This window comes from Neltuma alba, unplaced genomic scaffold, assembly GCF_004799145.2.
Source record: "Neltuma alba isolate B1F8T4 unplaced genomic scaffold, ASM479914v2 tig00002420_pilon, whole genome shotgun sequence".
Classification (NCBI taxonomy): Eukaryota; Viridiplantae; Streptophyta; class Magnoliopsida; order Fabales; family Fabaceae; genus Neltuma; species Neltuma alba.
Window position 1 is genome coordinate 135,655 of NW_021632854.1, and position 17,482 is coordinate 153,136.

Consider the following 17,482-nt stretch of genomic DNA (forward strand, 5'->3'; position numbering starts at 1 on the left):
AAGGGGCTGGACCGGATTCAGCTTCCGGCCAAGTCCGGCGTCCTTCTTGGAACCGGCAACTACTTCGTCACGGTGGGGCTGGGAAGCCCGCCAGGTACCTGTCTCTCGATTTTGACACAGGCAGTGACCTCACTTGGACTCAATGTAAGCCCTGTGACTCTTGCTACCACCAGAAGGAACCAATCTTCGACCCTTCTCAATCTTCTTCTTACTCCAACGTCCCTTGCTCTTCTTCTCAGTGTTCCCAGCTTTTCTCTGCCACAGGTATTGTATTAGTGTATATCTTCCAATCTCATTATGTATATATATATCAACATCGCATTTCTCTCTCTCTCTTTATTCATTTAATTATACATTCTTTTGTTACTCATATCTTCAGGATTTTTCCCGTTATGTAACGCGTCAACAATGAATGCATGTACGGTCTTCAATATGCTGACGAATCCACCTCTACTGGCTACTTCTCTAAGGATAAACTAACTGTTTCTCCCACCGATGTCTTCGACGGCTTCCTCTTTGGCTGCGGCCAGAACAACACAGGTCTCTTCAACGGCACGGCGGGATTGCTCGGCCTCGGTCGCGATCCTCTCTCCTTCGTCCACCAAACCGCCGGAAAGTATCAAAGAATCTTTTCCTACTGCCTCCCTTCCACCCCCAGCGCCGTCGGCTACCTCAACTTCGGCCACAGTCCCAGATACTCCTACGGCAACGTCAAATACATTCCGTTCTCTTCCACCTTGAAGAACTCCTCCTTATACGGCTTGACTTCGTCGGAATAACCGTCGCTGGCGTCAATATCCCATCGTCTCTGCCTCCTTCGGCACGGTCATTGACTCTGGTAGTGAAGTCAGCTGGCTCCCTCCGGCGGCGTACGGTGCCTTGAGAGATGAGTTCCAGAGGCAGATGTCGAGGTACCCGAAGGCGGAGCCGTTTGACATACTGGACACGTGCTACAATCTTCGTGGGTACGAGGTTGTTCAGTTCCGAAGGTTTCATTGTCGTTCGGAGGTGGGGTGAACGTGACGTTGGACTCAACAGGGATTCTGTACGTAGTGAGCAAAGAACAGGTTTGTTTAGGGTTCACTGCGATTAAGGATGATGGCGCTGACGTGGTTGTTATTGGCAATACACAGCAAAAAACACTGGAGATAGTGTACGATGTTGATGGTGAAAGGATTGGGTTTAGACCTCAGGGCTGCAAATAATAAATCCCTAGCTTGATTAAAGTAAATCATGATTATAGACGTCTATTTATATTTAAATTGATTTATTTCAGGTTTCATTGATAAATCGAGAAATTGTTTGGTATTTGACTATTTGTTGTTTCAGATTTACTTCGGCTAGTTTAGTTCGCCTGCTGTTGGAGAAATTGAACTGATATCAATTGGTTGAGATTTAATGACTCCAAGTAATCTTATACTCCTCTGATCTTTTTTATAAGAACTTGAAATTTGAACAAAGATTTCACTTGTGGTGTCTAACATTTAATACGTTTTTATTATTTTTGTCCCTAATTAATTTACATGTTACATTAATTTAAGGTGACAAGTTATTATAATATAAATATTGACTGTTTCATCATATTATTCTCTTTCTTACCGTTTATAATAAGGATATGTTTTGGGGGGGGGGAATTTTATTTCTTACAAATTTTTTTTTTTTTAAAACTATTTAACTATTTGTTTTAACCACATATTTAATTAATCAGCACTTATAAAAAGCACGGAGAGAATTAGAGTTAGGCGTGTAGAGAGATTGAATCCCACTAATAAATTCAGGGCTCTAACTGAAGTCATTAAAATTTATAATTAAATAATTCTAACATTTTACTTTTAATTGATCATACAACCAATTAATTTAATTTTGTTTTTAAATTATTTCATCTAATCGTATTTAAAAATAAAGCCAGTCACTATGCTTTCATATGACAATTAATAATATATATATTTATATATATATATATATATGGGCTACAACTATTTTTTTCCTTCATTTCTTTCTAAGTTTCTATTCACCTCCATAAAATGTCAACAGCCAATCGAAAACCAATCATTATTGACACCAAATGATAAAATTAATAGCTGCAACGATTCATTCAAGTTGACCAAAATATAAGCTTGGGCTACATGTTTAGAAAAAGGAATTTACAAATTTGGGAAAAAATTGTATAATCATGATCTCTCTCATTGATTACAACACCTTTAACCAGCTTCAATTTGAGACTTCTCCTTTGTAATTGTTCCTTTCATGAACGCCACACAGCACATCCGTTTTGCACAATCCAATTCTCTCTGCCGGTAAGTGTGCAGCTGAACACGAGGGCCTTCTTTCTGTATTTGCATGTGTTTATGAGAAATCTACTTCAGTCTCTGCAGAGCACATGAAAGTTTCAAAAACTACTTGCCTTATGATTTGAATCATAGATGTTCTGAGGTTCAAATGAATTTCAAATCAGCCACCAAGGCAAAGAAGCAGATCAATCACACAAGCAATTAAAACGCACAAAAAATTCACTTATGAGTTCCCTTTCACAAGCTTACCAACAAGACAGTTTCTATTGCTTCATCACAAAGCTCAAGGGTAATTTCCAAATTCCCTTCTTCATAATTTACATCAACAAATATATCATATATCTCTTTCTCTGCTACCAATCCTTTTGCTCTCATCTCATCAAAGAATTGCCTCGCCTCCACAAATTTCTTCCTCTTAAAGAACCCTTTATAAGGGCATTATAAGAAGAGGCTGTGAGATCAAATCCTTTTTCAATCATTCCTTTATGCAAAAACCATGCCTCTTTCATATTCCTAGCTTTACAATGCCCTCTTATCAAGATATTGTATGTGTTACTATCGGCCACCACTCCCTCGTCATGCATTCCCTTGAAAACTTTTGTGGCGGCATGAATGTCATTTCTAATGCAATACTGCTTCAGAAGAGAATTGAAAGTTGTTGCATTCGGTGTTATGCCCTTATCTAACATCCATTTAATTAGTCTTTCACCATCTTCCAACATTCCTGATATGCAAAACCCATTCATTAGCACATTGAATGTAACAACTGTAGGCTGAAGTCCTTTATCGAGCATCTTGCGCAGCAGCTCGTGAGCTTTGGCCATTTCCCCAAGCTTACAATAAGCATCCATAAGAGTCGTGTAAGTAACAGGATCAGGATAAATTTCAGCGAGTTCCATTTCTCCCATCAATTTTACTGCTTGCTCTATATTTCCTATCTTACAAAGGCCATTGATGAGAGCATTGTAAGTGCAAACATTTGGTTGTAGGCCCTTTCCAGCTATCTCAAGAAGAAGTTCATTTGCTATATCTACCTCTCCACGTTTACAGAGCCCATCAACTAGGGCAGTATAAGTGAAAATATTTGGAGTCAAACCTTCCTGAACCATCTGGTTGTGTAAGGAAAAGGCTTCTTTTATTTCCCCTGCCTTGCAATACCCATCAATGATTGCTGTATAAGTAACCTCATCTGCGTCAAACCCTTTACTGAGCATTTGACTGAAAAGATCGTGAGCTTCCACCATTTTTCCATTTTGACAAAGTCCATGAATCATAGCAGTATATGTCACAAAATCAGGAATTATTTTCTTACCTTGCATTTCATCAAAGAACTTGTATGCGGCTGAGATATTGCCAGACTTGCAGAAACCACTTATGATGGTTGTGTAAATCACATGATCAGGATATATCCCCTGGCTTGTCATTTCCCACAAGACTTTGTCAGCTTCAACTGCTTTACCAGTCTTATGGAAAAGAAGAATTACATCATTGTAGGTATATTCATTGGGTTTAATTCCCTTTCTCTGCAATTCTTCTACAAGCTTCACAACTTTCTCTAGCAGTCCAATTTGACAGTATCCACTAATCACAGTGCTATAACTTATAATGTCAGGCATATGGCCTTTAAATTCCATTTGTATGAGCAAAAGGTGCGCTTCTTTGATCATACCCAATTGACATAGACAATGAAGAATAATATTATATGATGTGGTGTTCCAAGAAACACCCACTGCAGCATACTCATTAAATAGCTTCAATGCCATCTTTATTCCATGAAAATTGTTCGATAGCCTAGCTAGAAACAGATTACAAGAATCTACAGAGACCAGCAGACCATAATTTAACAATTTACCAAACAGTTTTTTGGCTTCCAAGAGCATCCCACCTTCAACTAGGACTTGGAAGAATATATCAAATACATGAGGATCTGAACCCCAGTCCTTGTAGGTATATATCACCGCTCTGTAAAGTTTGCAAAGAATGATCAACATCCAGATTGGGCTTTGCCCAGAAATCATGAACCAGCCTGTGTGCCATTTTTAAGTCGTTTGATGTCACAGAAATATGAACTACAATACAAAGGGCCTCCAATGTTGGGTCTCTGCGCAGACGTGCCCAGTTAAAGAAATCTAAAACCAGTTTATAGTCATTCTTTATGTCCATAAGAACCCATATTAGATGATCAGGTTTGAATTTGGATTCATAAGGTTTTAGAATGCGGCGAAGAGGCTCAGAGCGGCGAAGCTTTATTGTCGTGGTGATTTGATGCACAAGTTCAGTGTCTTTAATAGCAGACCTCTTTGGGGAATAATCAGGAAAAGGTCTGGTATTGGCTAAACATACAGGAGAGACTCTCCCACTCAGCCATCTTCGACATATAAAATATGTTGGATCAAAACCCGAAAGTGGATGGAAATCAATGATTTTTAGATAATGGAGTGAAGAGGAGATTATATGTCTCTTCATGTGCAAAAGGAGCACCCATTAGAAAAATTGAGACTTTCTGAACAATAATTCGGCACTTCTCTACCATGCGCACACGAATCAAAACAAAGAGGCTCTTTCATGACAAATCACCTGCAAAATAACTGATAGTTCCTTAATCAAATATGCAACTAATAACTTCTGCGCCGCGTTAGTTTGGGGTGGTGAATATATATTAATCAGAAAGGTTTATTTCAGCCAAGGCATAGACGTCACAAGCAACACAGCTATAATTAGATTGCAAATTGTTTCTAACCCTTGATAGTTTAGTTTATTAATCAATGTCCTCTATGAATATAATGAGGTCAACTTAAAGTCAACATTGCTCAATATAACACTTACCTATTGAACACCTTATCCTATCAAATACTCCATTTGAACCCAGAAGGAAAAATGAGGGGAGAATTCTATCAGGTATTCCATCAAACACCGTCTAGACGTTCCCAAATAGCCAGTTAAACCTCCAAAAGCTATTCCAGGAGGAAAGGAAGTTACGCTCAAATCAACAATAGAAAGTCAAAGTACGGAAGATTCCGTCAGAGTAGGGAGACGCTGCATAAAAGGAGATGGGCCAGTAAATCCAGAACAAGCACACCCCCAAAGAACTCCCTAAAATTTAAAAATAAAGAAAAAACAGCACCAAAACATCCACAGGCACGAAATTGTACAGGCCACGCATTAAAAGTGTTAAAGTCAGTAACTTCTTTGTGAAATTGCAAGAAAAACCATACCTCGATGTGTGGTCCGAAAATCCTGTGCTCATTAAAACCGAAGAAGAGGGGGGCCGAACTCTCTTGTTCCGCAGCTTGCAAAGTGCAAATCTATGCGTCAAGTATCTTATTTAGAAAATTGCAGGTGCTGCTGTTGAGGGAGAGGAAGTAAGGGGCGAGAAGGAAAGAGGTATGCCTGTTCACTGTAGGGAGTAGGGAATTGGGTGGAAGATGGGATGGCGTCGAGCCGTCAACCGAGAAGCGAGACTTTCCCCCTTTTTTCCCTTCCCCGCAAAACTAAGAAATAAGGCTTCTCATATGCATTATCTTTTTTCTCAGCCATTTTATCAATAGAACATATATGGTTGTATAAAATTAATATAAGTGATTCGAAATGTAAATAATTAAAACTAACTTTATTTTAGAATACATAATAATAGAAAATAATTAATTAACTATTTTTTAATTTTTTTTAAATTAGTTAACTAGTTTTTATATTATCACTATAAAAAACTGATTTGCAATTTTATTATGTGGACCAAGCTCAGGCTAGTGGAGGTCTTTCATATTTTGGGTAAATTAAATTTTTTATAAACAAAAATTAGGAGTCTTTGAACTCACGCAATATTTATAGAAATATATTAATACTTTTACTCTTTTTTCACATAACTATTTTAACACATATAAACCCATTCACACACGAGACAAGTTTGATCTGTGAGCTCTTAAGATTTTCTTAGACATGCATGAGTTTGCAAATTCAAATCCTCTCTTTGAAAAAAAAAATGACGTTCTCGGCATATATAAGTAAAGAAGAGTAAGTTTCCTCCTGCATAGCTCTTACACAGCACATAAAGTAAGAGATATCAAATGCCAGGCATCATAATGGACAGCATGAAAACTGAAACCCACGGGTTCCGTGTGGTACAAAGCATGAGGAATTGCTTATTATATGGGATTAAGCAAACCCTAGATATGGAATTAGGGAATACCACTTCCCTCCATGGTATTCTTCAATCTCACATACATAGGTTTGGTTAATATCATATTTATTAAATACTCTTTTAATAGATTTTCTCAATCCTTCATTTTCAGTGCTTCCTGCCAAACGCGACCATAAGTTGTAACTTGTAATCTTTGGAAAGTTTGAGATGAAATACTAACTTTTAGTCTTTAATATAAGAGCTAGATAAATAATTTGTGAATATTAGAAAAAATTAGTTAAGTTAATTATTTATAATAAATGAATATTATATTTTCTAAAATATCTTTGTTAATCAGTTTGTATATAATGAATGTCTTTAATATGTATAATCACTATAGGGGACTACTTAAAAAAATAAATATAAAAAACAAAATAAATTGAAATATTATATTTAACATTAAATCGAATCTCTAGTTACTGTATTTAGAACCGGAGATAGTATTACTTTTTCTCTCTATCTCTCCACGTACATATAGAGTAAGAGACTCACTGGTGGGAGAGAGAGCGTGAGAGATATGTAAATACTCATATATAAATAGAATCTGGTTCCCTCATATTTGCATAAACATTACGTGGGAAAAGCCAAAGTAGGTTGATTAGTAGGGTGAAAAGATGCAGAAAAAAATTGAAGCTGTTTTAAATTAAAAGTTTAATGCTCCAAACGAGCATCCTCTCTTTTTCTCTCCCATTTGCTTCGTGAACCTTGTTGTATTGAAAAGGAAATATTGTTGAAGGCCGTTGATCCCAATTAAGATATCATCAAAAGCATAGGGGAAGAAATCATAGGGGGCTTCGCAGATCTTAGGTTGCAACGCTTTGAGAAAAGGATATTGTTTGACTCTCTCTTCCTCTATTTGGCTGTTTTCTATTGGAAATATATACAACACCCAGTTGTGGCCACAGAGGAGCCTGTAGCATTATTGTACCCACCTCAATCTCATCAATGAAATTAATTAATCTTATATGGGGGAATCCAAGTTGTTAGATCCCCGAAATTTCAACTTATAAAGATAGTTCGGTTTTTTTAAAAAAAAATTATAATTTTTGCTAAAAATTAAGTTGTAAATCTCAATTCAAAACCTTACAAATACAAAATTTGAAACTGCAAATCCAAAAGTAATGAGAGTTAACTATCATAATCTGTAATTGAGACTCGTGTGTGTATTTTGAATTTTCTGAATTTTGATTCCCAGTTTACCTTCTATATAATTTTTTTTCCGATTTAACTGCCATTAAATTAGAATTTTGGGATCTAATTATCACCTTCTCCTTTGTATAATGGGTTTAAATAATTTTTCAATTGCAAAGTTACCTTAAGATTGTGCCCAGCCATGAAATTTGATTAACCTATAAAGGCAATACCATCAACCGGACGCTTATTGCATGCATGTGCGGCCTAAACAGAAAGAAAAGTAACAAGTTTTCTTCCTTCTATGGCTTCGCCTTCTTCTAATCCCTTTGTTTCTTCTTTTATTTCTCTGGTTTTCTTCTTCTTCTTCTTCGTCTTCACTGAGAACAAATCCTTTGTTTCGGCAGTAACAAGGAAAGAGTACAGTGAGCTTCAACATATTCTTCATCATCACCATGTTCCTCTCAGCTCTTTCTTCCCTTCTTCCTCTTGCAGCTCTCCTCCTCAAGGTCCTTTTCTCTTCCATGCATATATCTTTATCACTCTGTCATGTACATGCAAGATAATAATGCATTAATTGAATATATTTGATACCATGAACATATAGGTGGAAGCAGAAAGGGATCTTTAGAATTGGTACGCAAACACGGGCCATGCTCAAGACTGAAACAGCACACGTCATCGTCAGTGAAGGCCCCATTAACAGTCCCACACAGTGAAATGCTGAAGCAGGACAAAGCGAGGGTGAGAGCAATCCAGTCCAAGCTGCGGGAAGAGCAGCGTCAACCCAGGGAAGGAGATGGGAGGCCGACGACGACGTCACAGGCGTCGGAACAGAAGGCGGCTCCGCTTCTGGCTCTTTCAGGGGAGCTTCTAGGTTCGGGGGACTACTTCGTGACGGTAGGGCTGGGAACGCCGGCAAGAGAGTTGTCGCTGATATTTGACACCGGAAGTGACCTCACTTGGACTCAGTGTCTCCCATGCGCTGACTCTGACTCCTGCTACTCTCAGATTGAACCCATCTTCGATCCTTCGCGCTCTTCTTCCTATTCCAACATTCCTTGCTCTTCTTCCCAATGTTCTCAGCTTTCCTCTGCTACAGGTGTGTGTATCTATGTTGTTAAACATAAGTTTCGCCCCATTTCTCTTATTCGTCTTCTTCATTCATGACCATAACGTAGGGCGCGTCCCGAAATGTTCTCTGCATCAACGGGAGATTGCATTTACGACATTACATACGGTGACAAATCCTTCTCCATCGGAAACTTCGCTAAGGAAACGCTGACTATTACTTCCGATCACGTCGTCGACAACTTCCTCTTCGGCTGCGGCCATGACAACGAGGGTCTCTTCCATGGCACCTCCGCCTCCTCGGCCTGGGCCGAAACCCCGTATCCTTTGTCCAACAAACTTCGGACGTGTTCCACAGAATCTTCTCCTATTGTATTCCCTCCACTGCCAGCGAAGTAGGCTACCTCACCTTCGGCGGCGTACCCGCCTCTGACAACATCACTTACACGCCGTTCTATTCCATCTCGCGGGGCTCCTCCTTCTACGCACTCGACCTCACAGGGATCTCCCTCGCCGGTGCCAGACTCTCGATCCCCTCCTCCGGCGTGATCATCGACTCCGGACAGTCATCACGCGGCTGCCTCCAGCGGCGTACGGCCCCTGAGAGACGCGTTCCGGAAAGCGATGTCAAGGTACCCGATGACAGATCCGCTTGATTTATTGGACACGTGCTACGATTTGAGTGGTTCCAAAGATGTTGTCGTTCCGAAGGTGACATTGTCGTTTGGTGCCGGGGCGAATGTGGAATTGGACGCAAGTGGGGTTGTGTATGTGGTGAGTGAAACGCAGGTGTGTTTGGCGTTTGCGGCAAATGAAGATGAGGGGGATATTGCCATTCTTGGAAATGCTCAGCAGAGGACAATCGAGGTCGTGTACGACGTTGATGGTGGTAGGATTGGGTTCAGGCCTGCGAGCTGCAGTGGAAGCAGCAAGTTGTTCCCGGGTGTTTCAAATATGGTCCAGATTTACTTTTTATATATTTTTGTTACATTTTTCTTTAAATTTTAAAATATGCAAAGATAAATAAGATATATTATTTTTTACGTAAGAGTAATAATAACTTATGAGATAATCATGATTTTGGGCCACTAATTGATTGTGACGTTAATATAATACTCCTCCGGTCCTTAATATAAGACTTATTTAATTAATTGATTAGATTAAGAAAGTTAGTAAGTTAATTAATTATAAAAAATGACATATTTTTTCTAAAACTATAATCATCTTCTTTAATATCCTCATTTCTTCTTCTACTTGATTATAGTTGGAAGAGTATTCATAGGAATAATTTAAAAAAAATTGATAAATATGAAACATAGACTTTATATTTGAGACCAAAATCAACTCAATAATTAGGTTATATATTAAGGATCATAGGAGTATATAAAAAGTATAAATACGGTATTATCTTTTACTATTGAGAAATGCATACAGATTTAATAAGCTTCAAGTAACCAATTTGTATAAGGCAAAAAATTAGTTATAAATAAGTGAAAAATACACTTTTTTTTAAATATATTCTTATGATAATTGACAAAAATGATGAAGGGGAATGTGGGAAATATAGTAAAGGAGTATAATAGTAGAGAAAGAGTAACTAATCAAGAGCTCACGCCTCTCCCCAACCAGGACCGGAGGGACTACTTTAAATAGTGACAATGCCATCTCCTTGCTTGGTGAATTGGGATTTTATATGGACATACTTCAACTTTCAGCATATTTTTTATTTTGTTATGGAGTTCATTAGTTTTAGTTAATATTACCTGCTCACACACGCTAATATAATGTAGCTGCCTTATACGAAGTTGATATATACTACCTCCAGTTATAATATAAGAGTTAGTTTGGTATTTAATTTGATCCTAAATGTAATATCTCAATTCACATTGTCTCTTATATTTATTTATCTTTTTTTCAGTTCTTGTAATCTTGTACATATTAAAGGTTTCATTAAATATTATTTCTAGCTAATACATATGATTAATAAAAATATTTTAGAAAAGATAATATTTATTTATTATAAGTAACTAACTTAACTAATTTCTTTAATCTATTCAAATTAGTTAACTAGTTTTTATATTATAGATTGAAAGTGGTATTTGAGAGCATATATATTGGCAGAGACTATATATACTATATATACTAACTACTTGAACGACACTAGATTTGGGAAGTGGTCCTAAAGTTTGCGGAAAAATTAACGGCTCAGGTTTCACTTTCGCCAACGGCTCAGATTCGTTTAAGTTGCTTAGGCCTATGTGTTGCCTCCCCCTCACTGTAAACCGTAAATTCTAATGCTTTTCACTTTATTTTGTGTGTTACGTAGCCAACTTTGTGCTTTTAAATTTAGTGCCCACAGCCCAGGATGATATGTACTGTGGCATGTTTTTGATGAAGAAAGTCATATTTTGAAAAGTCAATCTTTCAGTCCTTATACTTGGCATCTTTTTTTTTTTTGGGTAAAAATGGGTGCCCATAATTAAAAACTCATAAATCAATCCTCACAGTTACCGAATGATTTATATATTTTTATTTCTAATATATAATAAATAATAGAAGTTATCGAATGATAATTGCAAACGCATAATAAATTTTTTTTTATTTAAAAAAAGCATTCCTGCTGTCATTTTACTCGTGTATAGCTCTTTCTCATCCGAATCAAGTGTCTATTTTCTAAGTTTTTCATTGCTAAATTGTTAAATTTAACATCTTCAAGCTTTGCATAATTCAATGCTTTCGGCTAAAATGAAGCGATAAATGAATTTAATCTAGTAATCCCAAATAAGAAAAAGACCAGGTAACCAACAATTCTACGCTCATGAAAGATAAAATAAGTTCTTATGTCTATCATTAAATCCAATGCTTTCACTAGCTCTAAGTAAGTACAAGGGTGTATCAAATGCATTAGACGATAATCATCATAGGGAAGTATGAAGATTCGTAGGTTGTAACTTGTAATCATTGAAAAAGTTGGAAATGAAATATAGCTTTTTCCCTGTATCTCCCCACGCAGAGGATGGAGAACGGGGAGAGAGAAGAAAATAGTCATATTGCGTAGGACTATGTGGAAGAAGCCAAAGCAGAATATGCTTCACTCTAGGGTCGAGGTGAAGAAACAAAATGAACTGTAGTTTGTAAATTAAAAAGCTTAATATGAGGCTCCGAATTAGCTGGTTTTCTTTCTGCTATCCTATATGTTACAACCTCTCTAATTTTTAATATAAGAACCAGTTAATTAATCTGAAAAAATTAAAAAAGTTATTAGTAATTTAGAGAGATAATATAATATACGTTATAAATAATTTACTAACTTTTTAAATTTTTTCAAATTAATCAACTGAATCTTATATTAATGAGAGAAAATAGTACTATTTGGTTTTATGACACCATGCAGGAGCCTCGTTGTATATACTTAAAAAAAAACCTTGAAGGCCGTTGATCCCAATTAAGATATCATATGCATTGGAGAAGAAATCATAGGGGAGTTCGCAGATCTTAGGTTGTGTAATGTTTGACACTTGTTGGCCTATTTGGTGGTTTTCTATTGGTATTATAACCCCGAGCTGTGGACGGAAAGGCGAGGTTCGTAAACGAGGACAAATTTGAAAGACTAAAGATTATATTAATCCTAAGAATTTTTGTTATTAAAAGATAGTTTTAATGTAAATGATTAAATAGAGTTTTTAAAAAAATAAATACTTTTTTCTATAAACAACTAACTTAATTAGTTAGTTATGTAATTCCTATGTATTATTTTTTATATTTGAGTACAAGAATATATTTTAGAAAATTTGGTAACATTATTATAAGATTCCCAAATAACATCGTCATCACAGATAACTTATATCATAGGTAGTAAAATTATTTCTAAATGAGTAATCCGAATGACAGTATATTCACTCTCATAGTTTGATCTGATAATATAAATAACATACGTGTAGGTCATAAGCCGCAAATTTAGCTGGGAATACTGGCCAACCCGCGGGTTTCGGGTCAGCCTCAACCCGCGGTTAATGCGGTGCTGGCTGGATCAGCCCGCATTTTGGCGGCTGGAAAGTCCCCCTACCCCCACCACCCCCCCCCCCCGCCATCTTTTTTTTTTTTTAATTCTCAGTTTTTAAATCTTATTTTTATTTAATTTTTTAAACTAATAAATGGTGATCCAAATTTTAAAGTAATCACAAGTATAAATTATATTTTAACCACATTAAAATAGTCAATATAAATATAAACAATATACTACAAATTTTTACATAACTAACATTCAACATCAACTTATCAAGCGATAAATTTTATTATTTTTTTATATAAATGTCATGTTTGATACAAAACACTATCTCTTATAATTTAGAAGTGCATTTATCTAACTTTTTTTAAAGTTCATTCACCATATTTTTCTAAAATACTTTTTTTTTCTATAATAAATATATCTTATATTTTGATTGTAGTTATTAAATTTTTGCTACAAATATGGTATGCTTATTTTTAAAAAATATTTGTTGTTTACATATGTATTATGTTAACATGAAAATTGAGATGTAAATGAGAGAAGAAAAATTTCAATATAATAATATATTATTTATATAAAAAATTTTTAAAAAAAAGGTGACGGGTTAGGCGGGTCAACCCGCGGGCTAGCTCGCCACAGCCCGCGGGTTCTGCGGTGCGGGCTAGAGCAGCCTGTATTTTTGGCGGGCTGGCAAATGCCACCCTAACCTGCTCTTTATTGGCGGGTTGGCGGGCTGGCCCGCGAGCTCCAACCATATTTCCCGCTCTAGCCGCAATGTTCCGAATCAACTTGCCGTTACTCCTCTTCTACTCTTCGTTTCATACGTTGACAAATCCTCCTCCCTTGGGAACTTCGCTAAGGAGACGCTAACAATTACTCCCACCCACGTCGTCCACAACATCTTCGGCTGCAGCCATGATAACGTGGGTCTTTCTCGAACGGCACCGGCATCCCCTCGGCCTCGCCCGCAGCTCCGTCTCCTTGGTCCAACAAAACTTCCGACGTGTTCCACAGAATCTTCTCCTATTGCATCCCCTCCACCGCCAACGAAGTTGGCTATCTTGAAGTTTATTGCCTTTAATTTGTCGTTTTGGTGTTACTCTAAAATTAACTGAATTAATGCAATATAGTGCACAATCCGGGTCATATTCACTTTGATGAGCCGAAATGAAATTAAATCCTAGTAAATAAATGCAAATAACCTAAACTAATAAAAGGATTTTTGATTTGATAATTTCTAATTAAACCCCATGAATAAATTGAAATTAAAATACTTTTTTTGTTTTTATATAAAATGATCAAATGACTGAAGATTAAAGAAATGAAAATGAACACCCAAATAACATGATAATACATAATCAATCCTCCAATTCAACAACGCAAGCAATCCTCACTCTAAAGATACGGGAGTTAAAACAATGAATTTAAATTATAATAAAGCTTTTAATCCAACAACCTGAGCTACTTCGAATAGCCACAAAATTTTTCCTAAAATCCCAACTTACTAATTGCAACCAAAATAGTAAATGGGATTAAGGATGATAACAAAACCATGCTTAATTAGAACTCTTAAATCCAAACAACATAATTAAAACTAGCAAGAGACAATATGATTCAAGATTCCAAGCCACTTCATAAAAATCACAACAATATTAACTCCAAAATCAATGCAAATGTCATAACCACAATATTATAATTGAATTAAAGCTATAAACTGCCCAATATCAAATGCTAAATAGTAATCCAGCCATAATAATCTCCAAATATATAAGATTAAACAATACAATTATCCAACAATCAGAAAACATATATCCTAAGACCTAGAAATTGTTAAACAATTATTGAGTATGAAATTAAAGCAACTAAAACTCTCTTTGATGATTTGAGCTCCTGTCATTGTTATTGATTGGAGAATTCACAGCCTTAGCCGCGGATTGCCATGAGGACTGCTATATTCAAACTCTACTACAAGATTCCATGGAGAAACACGGTGAAGATATCAAAGACAGCGACGGAACAGTACACACGGTGAAGATTGTCCTTCGTTCTGTCTCTGTTCGTTGACGCCGAGAAGGAGAAGAAGAAGATGATGGATGGAACCAAAGGGAGGTTCTGGCCACGCCGTCGCTTCTCGCTCTCTCTTGCGCCTCTGTTCGACTCCCTCCCGCTCTCAGCTCGTGTTGCTGTGTGTGTCTACCGTCAGGAATAAATCGCGGAGAAATAGAGGAAGGTGACGAAGTCACCTCTGGTTCGCTGTTTCTGTTCCACTGCCCAGTACCCTCGCGTCTTTGCTCTGTTCACACTGTTGTGCCTCTATTTCTCGCTCTTTTCTTTTTCTGCCACCAGCTCGTCTCCTTCGTCCTATTAATGGATACAATGATGATGAATATCATAATTTAGGGAGGCAGTAAAACGCACAGTTTTACTACCTGACCCTCTTATTATTATTATTATTTTATTTTATTTATTTTATATATATAATTTTTTATTCTTAATTCTTCGACAACCCGACAACTAAAATTTAAAAATAGATAGCATTAATTGTCTTTAAAAATCATCAATCACAATTATGATAATTTTATTTCTATTATACACTAATTCAAGTTAAAGCACTATAATATAAATTAAACTCAAATAATACAATTAAAAACCAATAATAATGACAAAAACCCATCAGAAATATATAAAAAAATACATGTAAAAACGTAAGTTTTGTCAACTGCCTCAGCTTCGGCGGCATACCCGCCTCTGACAACGTCACTTACACGCCGTTTTCTTTCCATCCCGCAGAGCTTCTCCTCCTTCTCGCACTCGACGTCACCGGGATCTCCCTCGCCGGCTCTATTCCTCAATCCCCTCCTCCGTGTTCTCCTCTGTGTCGGCGTGTTAATCGACTCCGGTACCGTCCTCACATGGCTACCTCCGGCGGCGTACGGCCCCCGAAGACTGTTTCCGGAAAGAGTGTCGAGGTACCCGATGGCAGATTCGGCTAATATGATGGACACTGTTACGATTTGAGTGGGTACGAAACTGTTGTCGTTCCGAAGGTGACATTGTCGTTTGGAGGTGGTGTGAAGTGAAGTTGGACGCAAGTGGGGTTGTGTACGCAGTGAGTGAAACGCAGTTACGCAGGGTGTTTGGCGTTTTTGCTAATCCGATGAGAGGTTTCCCGCTATTTGGAAATGTTCAACAGAGAGCAATGGAGGTAGTGTACGGCGTTGATGGCGGTAGGATTGGGTTCGAACCCGCTGGTTGCCCCGGAGACAGCTATTTCGTTACTGGCGTTTCAGCAGCAAATCTCTATCGTCGCAAATTTAATTTGGGCGGTTCAGATTTACTTTATATTTTTTTGTACATTTTACTTTTTCCTTGAATTTTAAAAATATGCAAGATAAGTCATGTGACTGTTTCAAAAATAAAGAAAACAATGGAAACGGCCGAATTGTGTTTCTTTTTGTTCGGCCGTAATCAGAAACCATGTCCTGGGTGTAACTACTAAGGGCCCGTTTGGATTACGTTTGGGCCCCCAAACGTGCGTCCCAAACGGACTTGTGGGGTGCTGAGATTTTTGAGTGTTTTGGATCCCCCCGATTACCCAATCTTACTTTTGAGGCTTAAATGGGCTTTTGAGGGGTTGTTTGGGAAACCCAAAACCATTGTTTCAGAAGCACTTTTCCGCAAAACGAGGTAATCTCCTCCACCTATGTTACTTCGTAATCCGTAAAACATTTTCTGCCACTATGGTTTGGTTTTATTCCAAACACTTCTGAGAGAAGCTCATACAAGGAGCTTTTTTTTCGGACGTGCAGCTGGGGTGATGAAACCGTTGGAGTGTGTTTAATTGTTTTACCTAACTGACCCTCTGCATGTATTTTCTCTGACCTCACTTCAGCTCAAAGACAAAAAAAGACGCACACACGCACTCAGCCACAGCCACAAACGCTCTGAAGCTAAAAAAAACTCCTCCCGACGTCTGCTGCCATATACTCGCCGTGCACCCGCCGTCTCCCGCCGTCTCCCACCGTGCGCCCGCCGTCTCCCACCTGCGCCCGCCTCTCCCGCCGTCTCAACAGTTCGGTTCTTGTGTGGTCGGTCGTTCAGTTCTTCCAAGTCTCATCAGTTCTTTCCTCTGTTTGTTCAGTTCTTCCAGCGTCGCCGTCTCCCCTCCGCCGTGTCCCGCCGTCTCATCAGTTGCGGTTGTTGTGTGGGAGTGGCTAGACCTTGGTCGTTCGTTCAGATCCTTCAAATACCGTCGCCGTTCATCTTCTTCCTCTGTTCGGTTGCAAGCGTCGCCGTCCGTTTTCACCGCCGCCGGATCGCATCTGCTCCAGATCCACACTGCTCAGAGTCTCCTTTGTACGCCTGGTAAGAGATACGCGATTTTGGTCCCAGATCTGGTTGTCTTCGATTGTTCTTGGCTCTTCGATTGTTCTTGGCTGTCGGCGGATGCATGGCTGTTATAGGAGTGTTAATATGATATTGTTGCTATTAATCTGATGTTCTTTCGATCAGTGTGGCCTGGCTGTCGAACTTGGTAGTAGTGTAGTAGGAAGAACTGACTTGAACGTACCGATTAATGTGGTTTTTTGGCTGTGTTTAGTCTGTGTTTCCTGTTAATTATTTGTGACAAGGTCAGACTCGTAGGCGCATTTTAGTTTGAAAATTTGAAGATCTGTGTTTCTATTTATTTGTAGTTCTATGTTTCTATTTTATGATTTGTGGTTCTGGCAAACTGACTACCCCTTTGCTGTTAATTATTTGTCACAAGCTCCGAAAAGTATACGTTTTTTAGTTTGAAAATCT

At 37.8% G+C, this 17,482-nt stretch overlaps 1 protein-coding gene and 1 pseudogene across 1 annotated transcript; one reads left to right on the plus strand and one right to left on the minus strand.

Annotated features, from left to right (window-relative positions):
* Positions 1–2,201: 2,201 nt before the first annotated feature.
* LOC114725891 (pentatricopeptide repeat-containing protein At1g05670, mitochondrial-like) lies at positions 2,202–5,721 on the minus strand. The gene is given in 6 exon segments (XM_028912459.1): positions 2,202–2,330; positions 2,541–2,722; positions 2,725–4,265; positions 4,267–4,868; positions 5,118–5,327; positions 5,507–5,721. Coding segments are annotated over 4 exon segments (2,343 nt in total). The 5' UTR covers positions 4,758–4,868; positions 5,118–5,327; positions 5,507–5,721.
* A 649-nt stretch (positions 5,722–6,370) lies between these two features.
* Positions 6,371–14,743, plus strand: LOC114725901 (aspartyl protease family protein At5g10770-like; annotated as a pseudogene).
* The last annotated feature ends 2,739 nt before the right edge of the window (positions 14,744–17,482 follow it).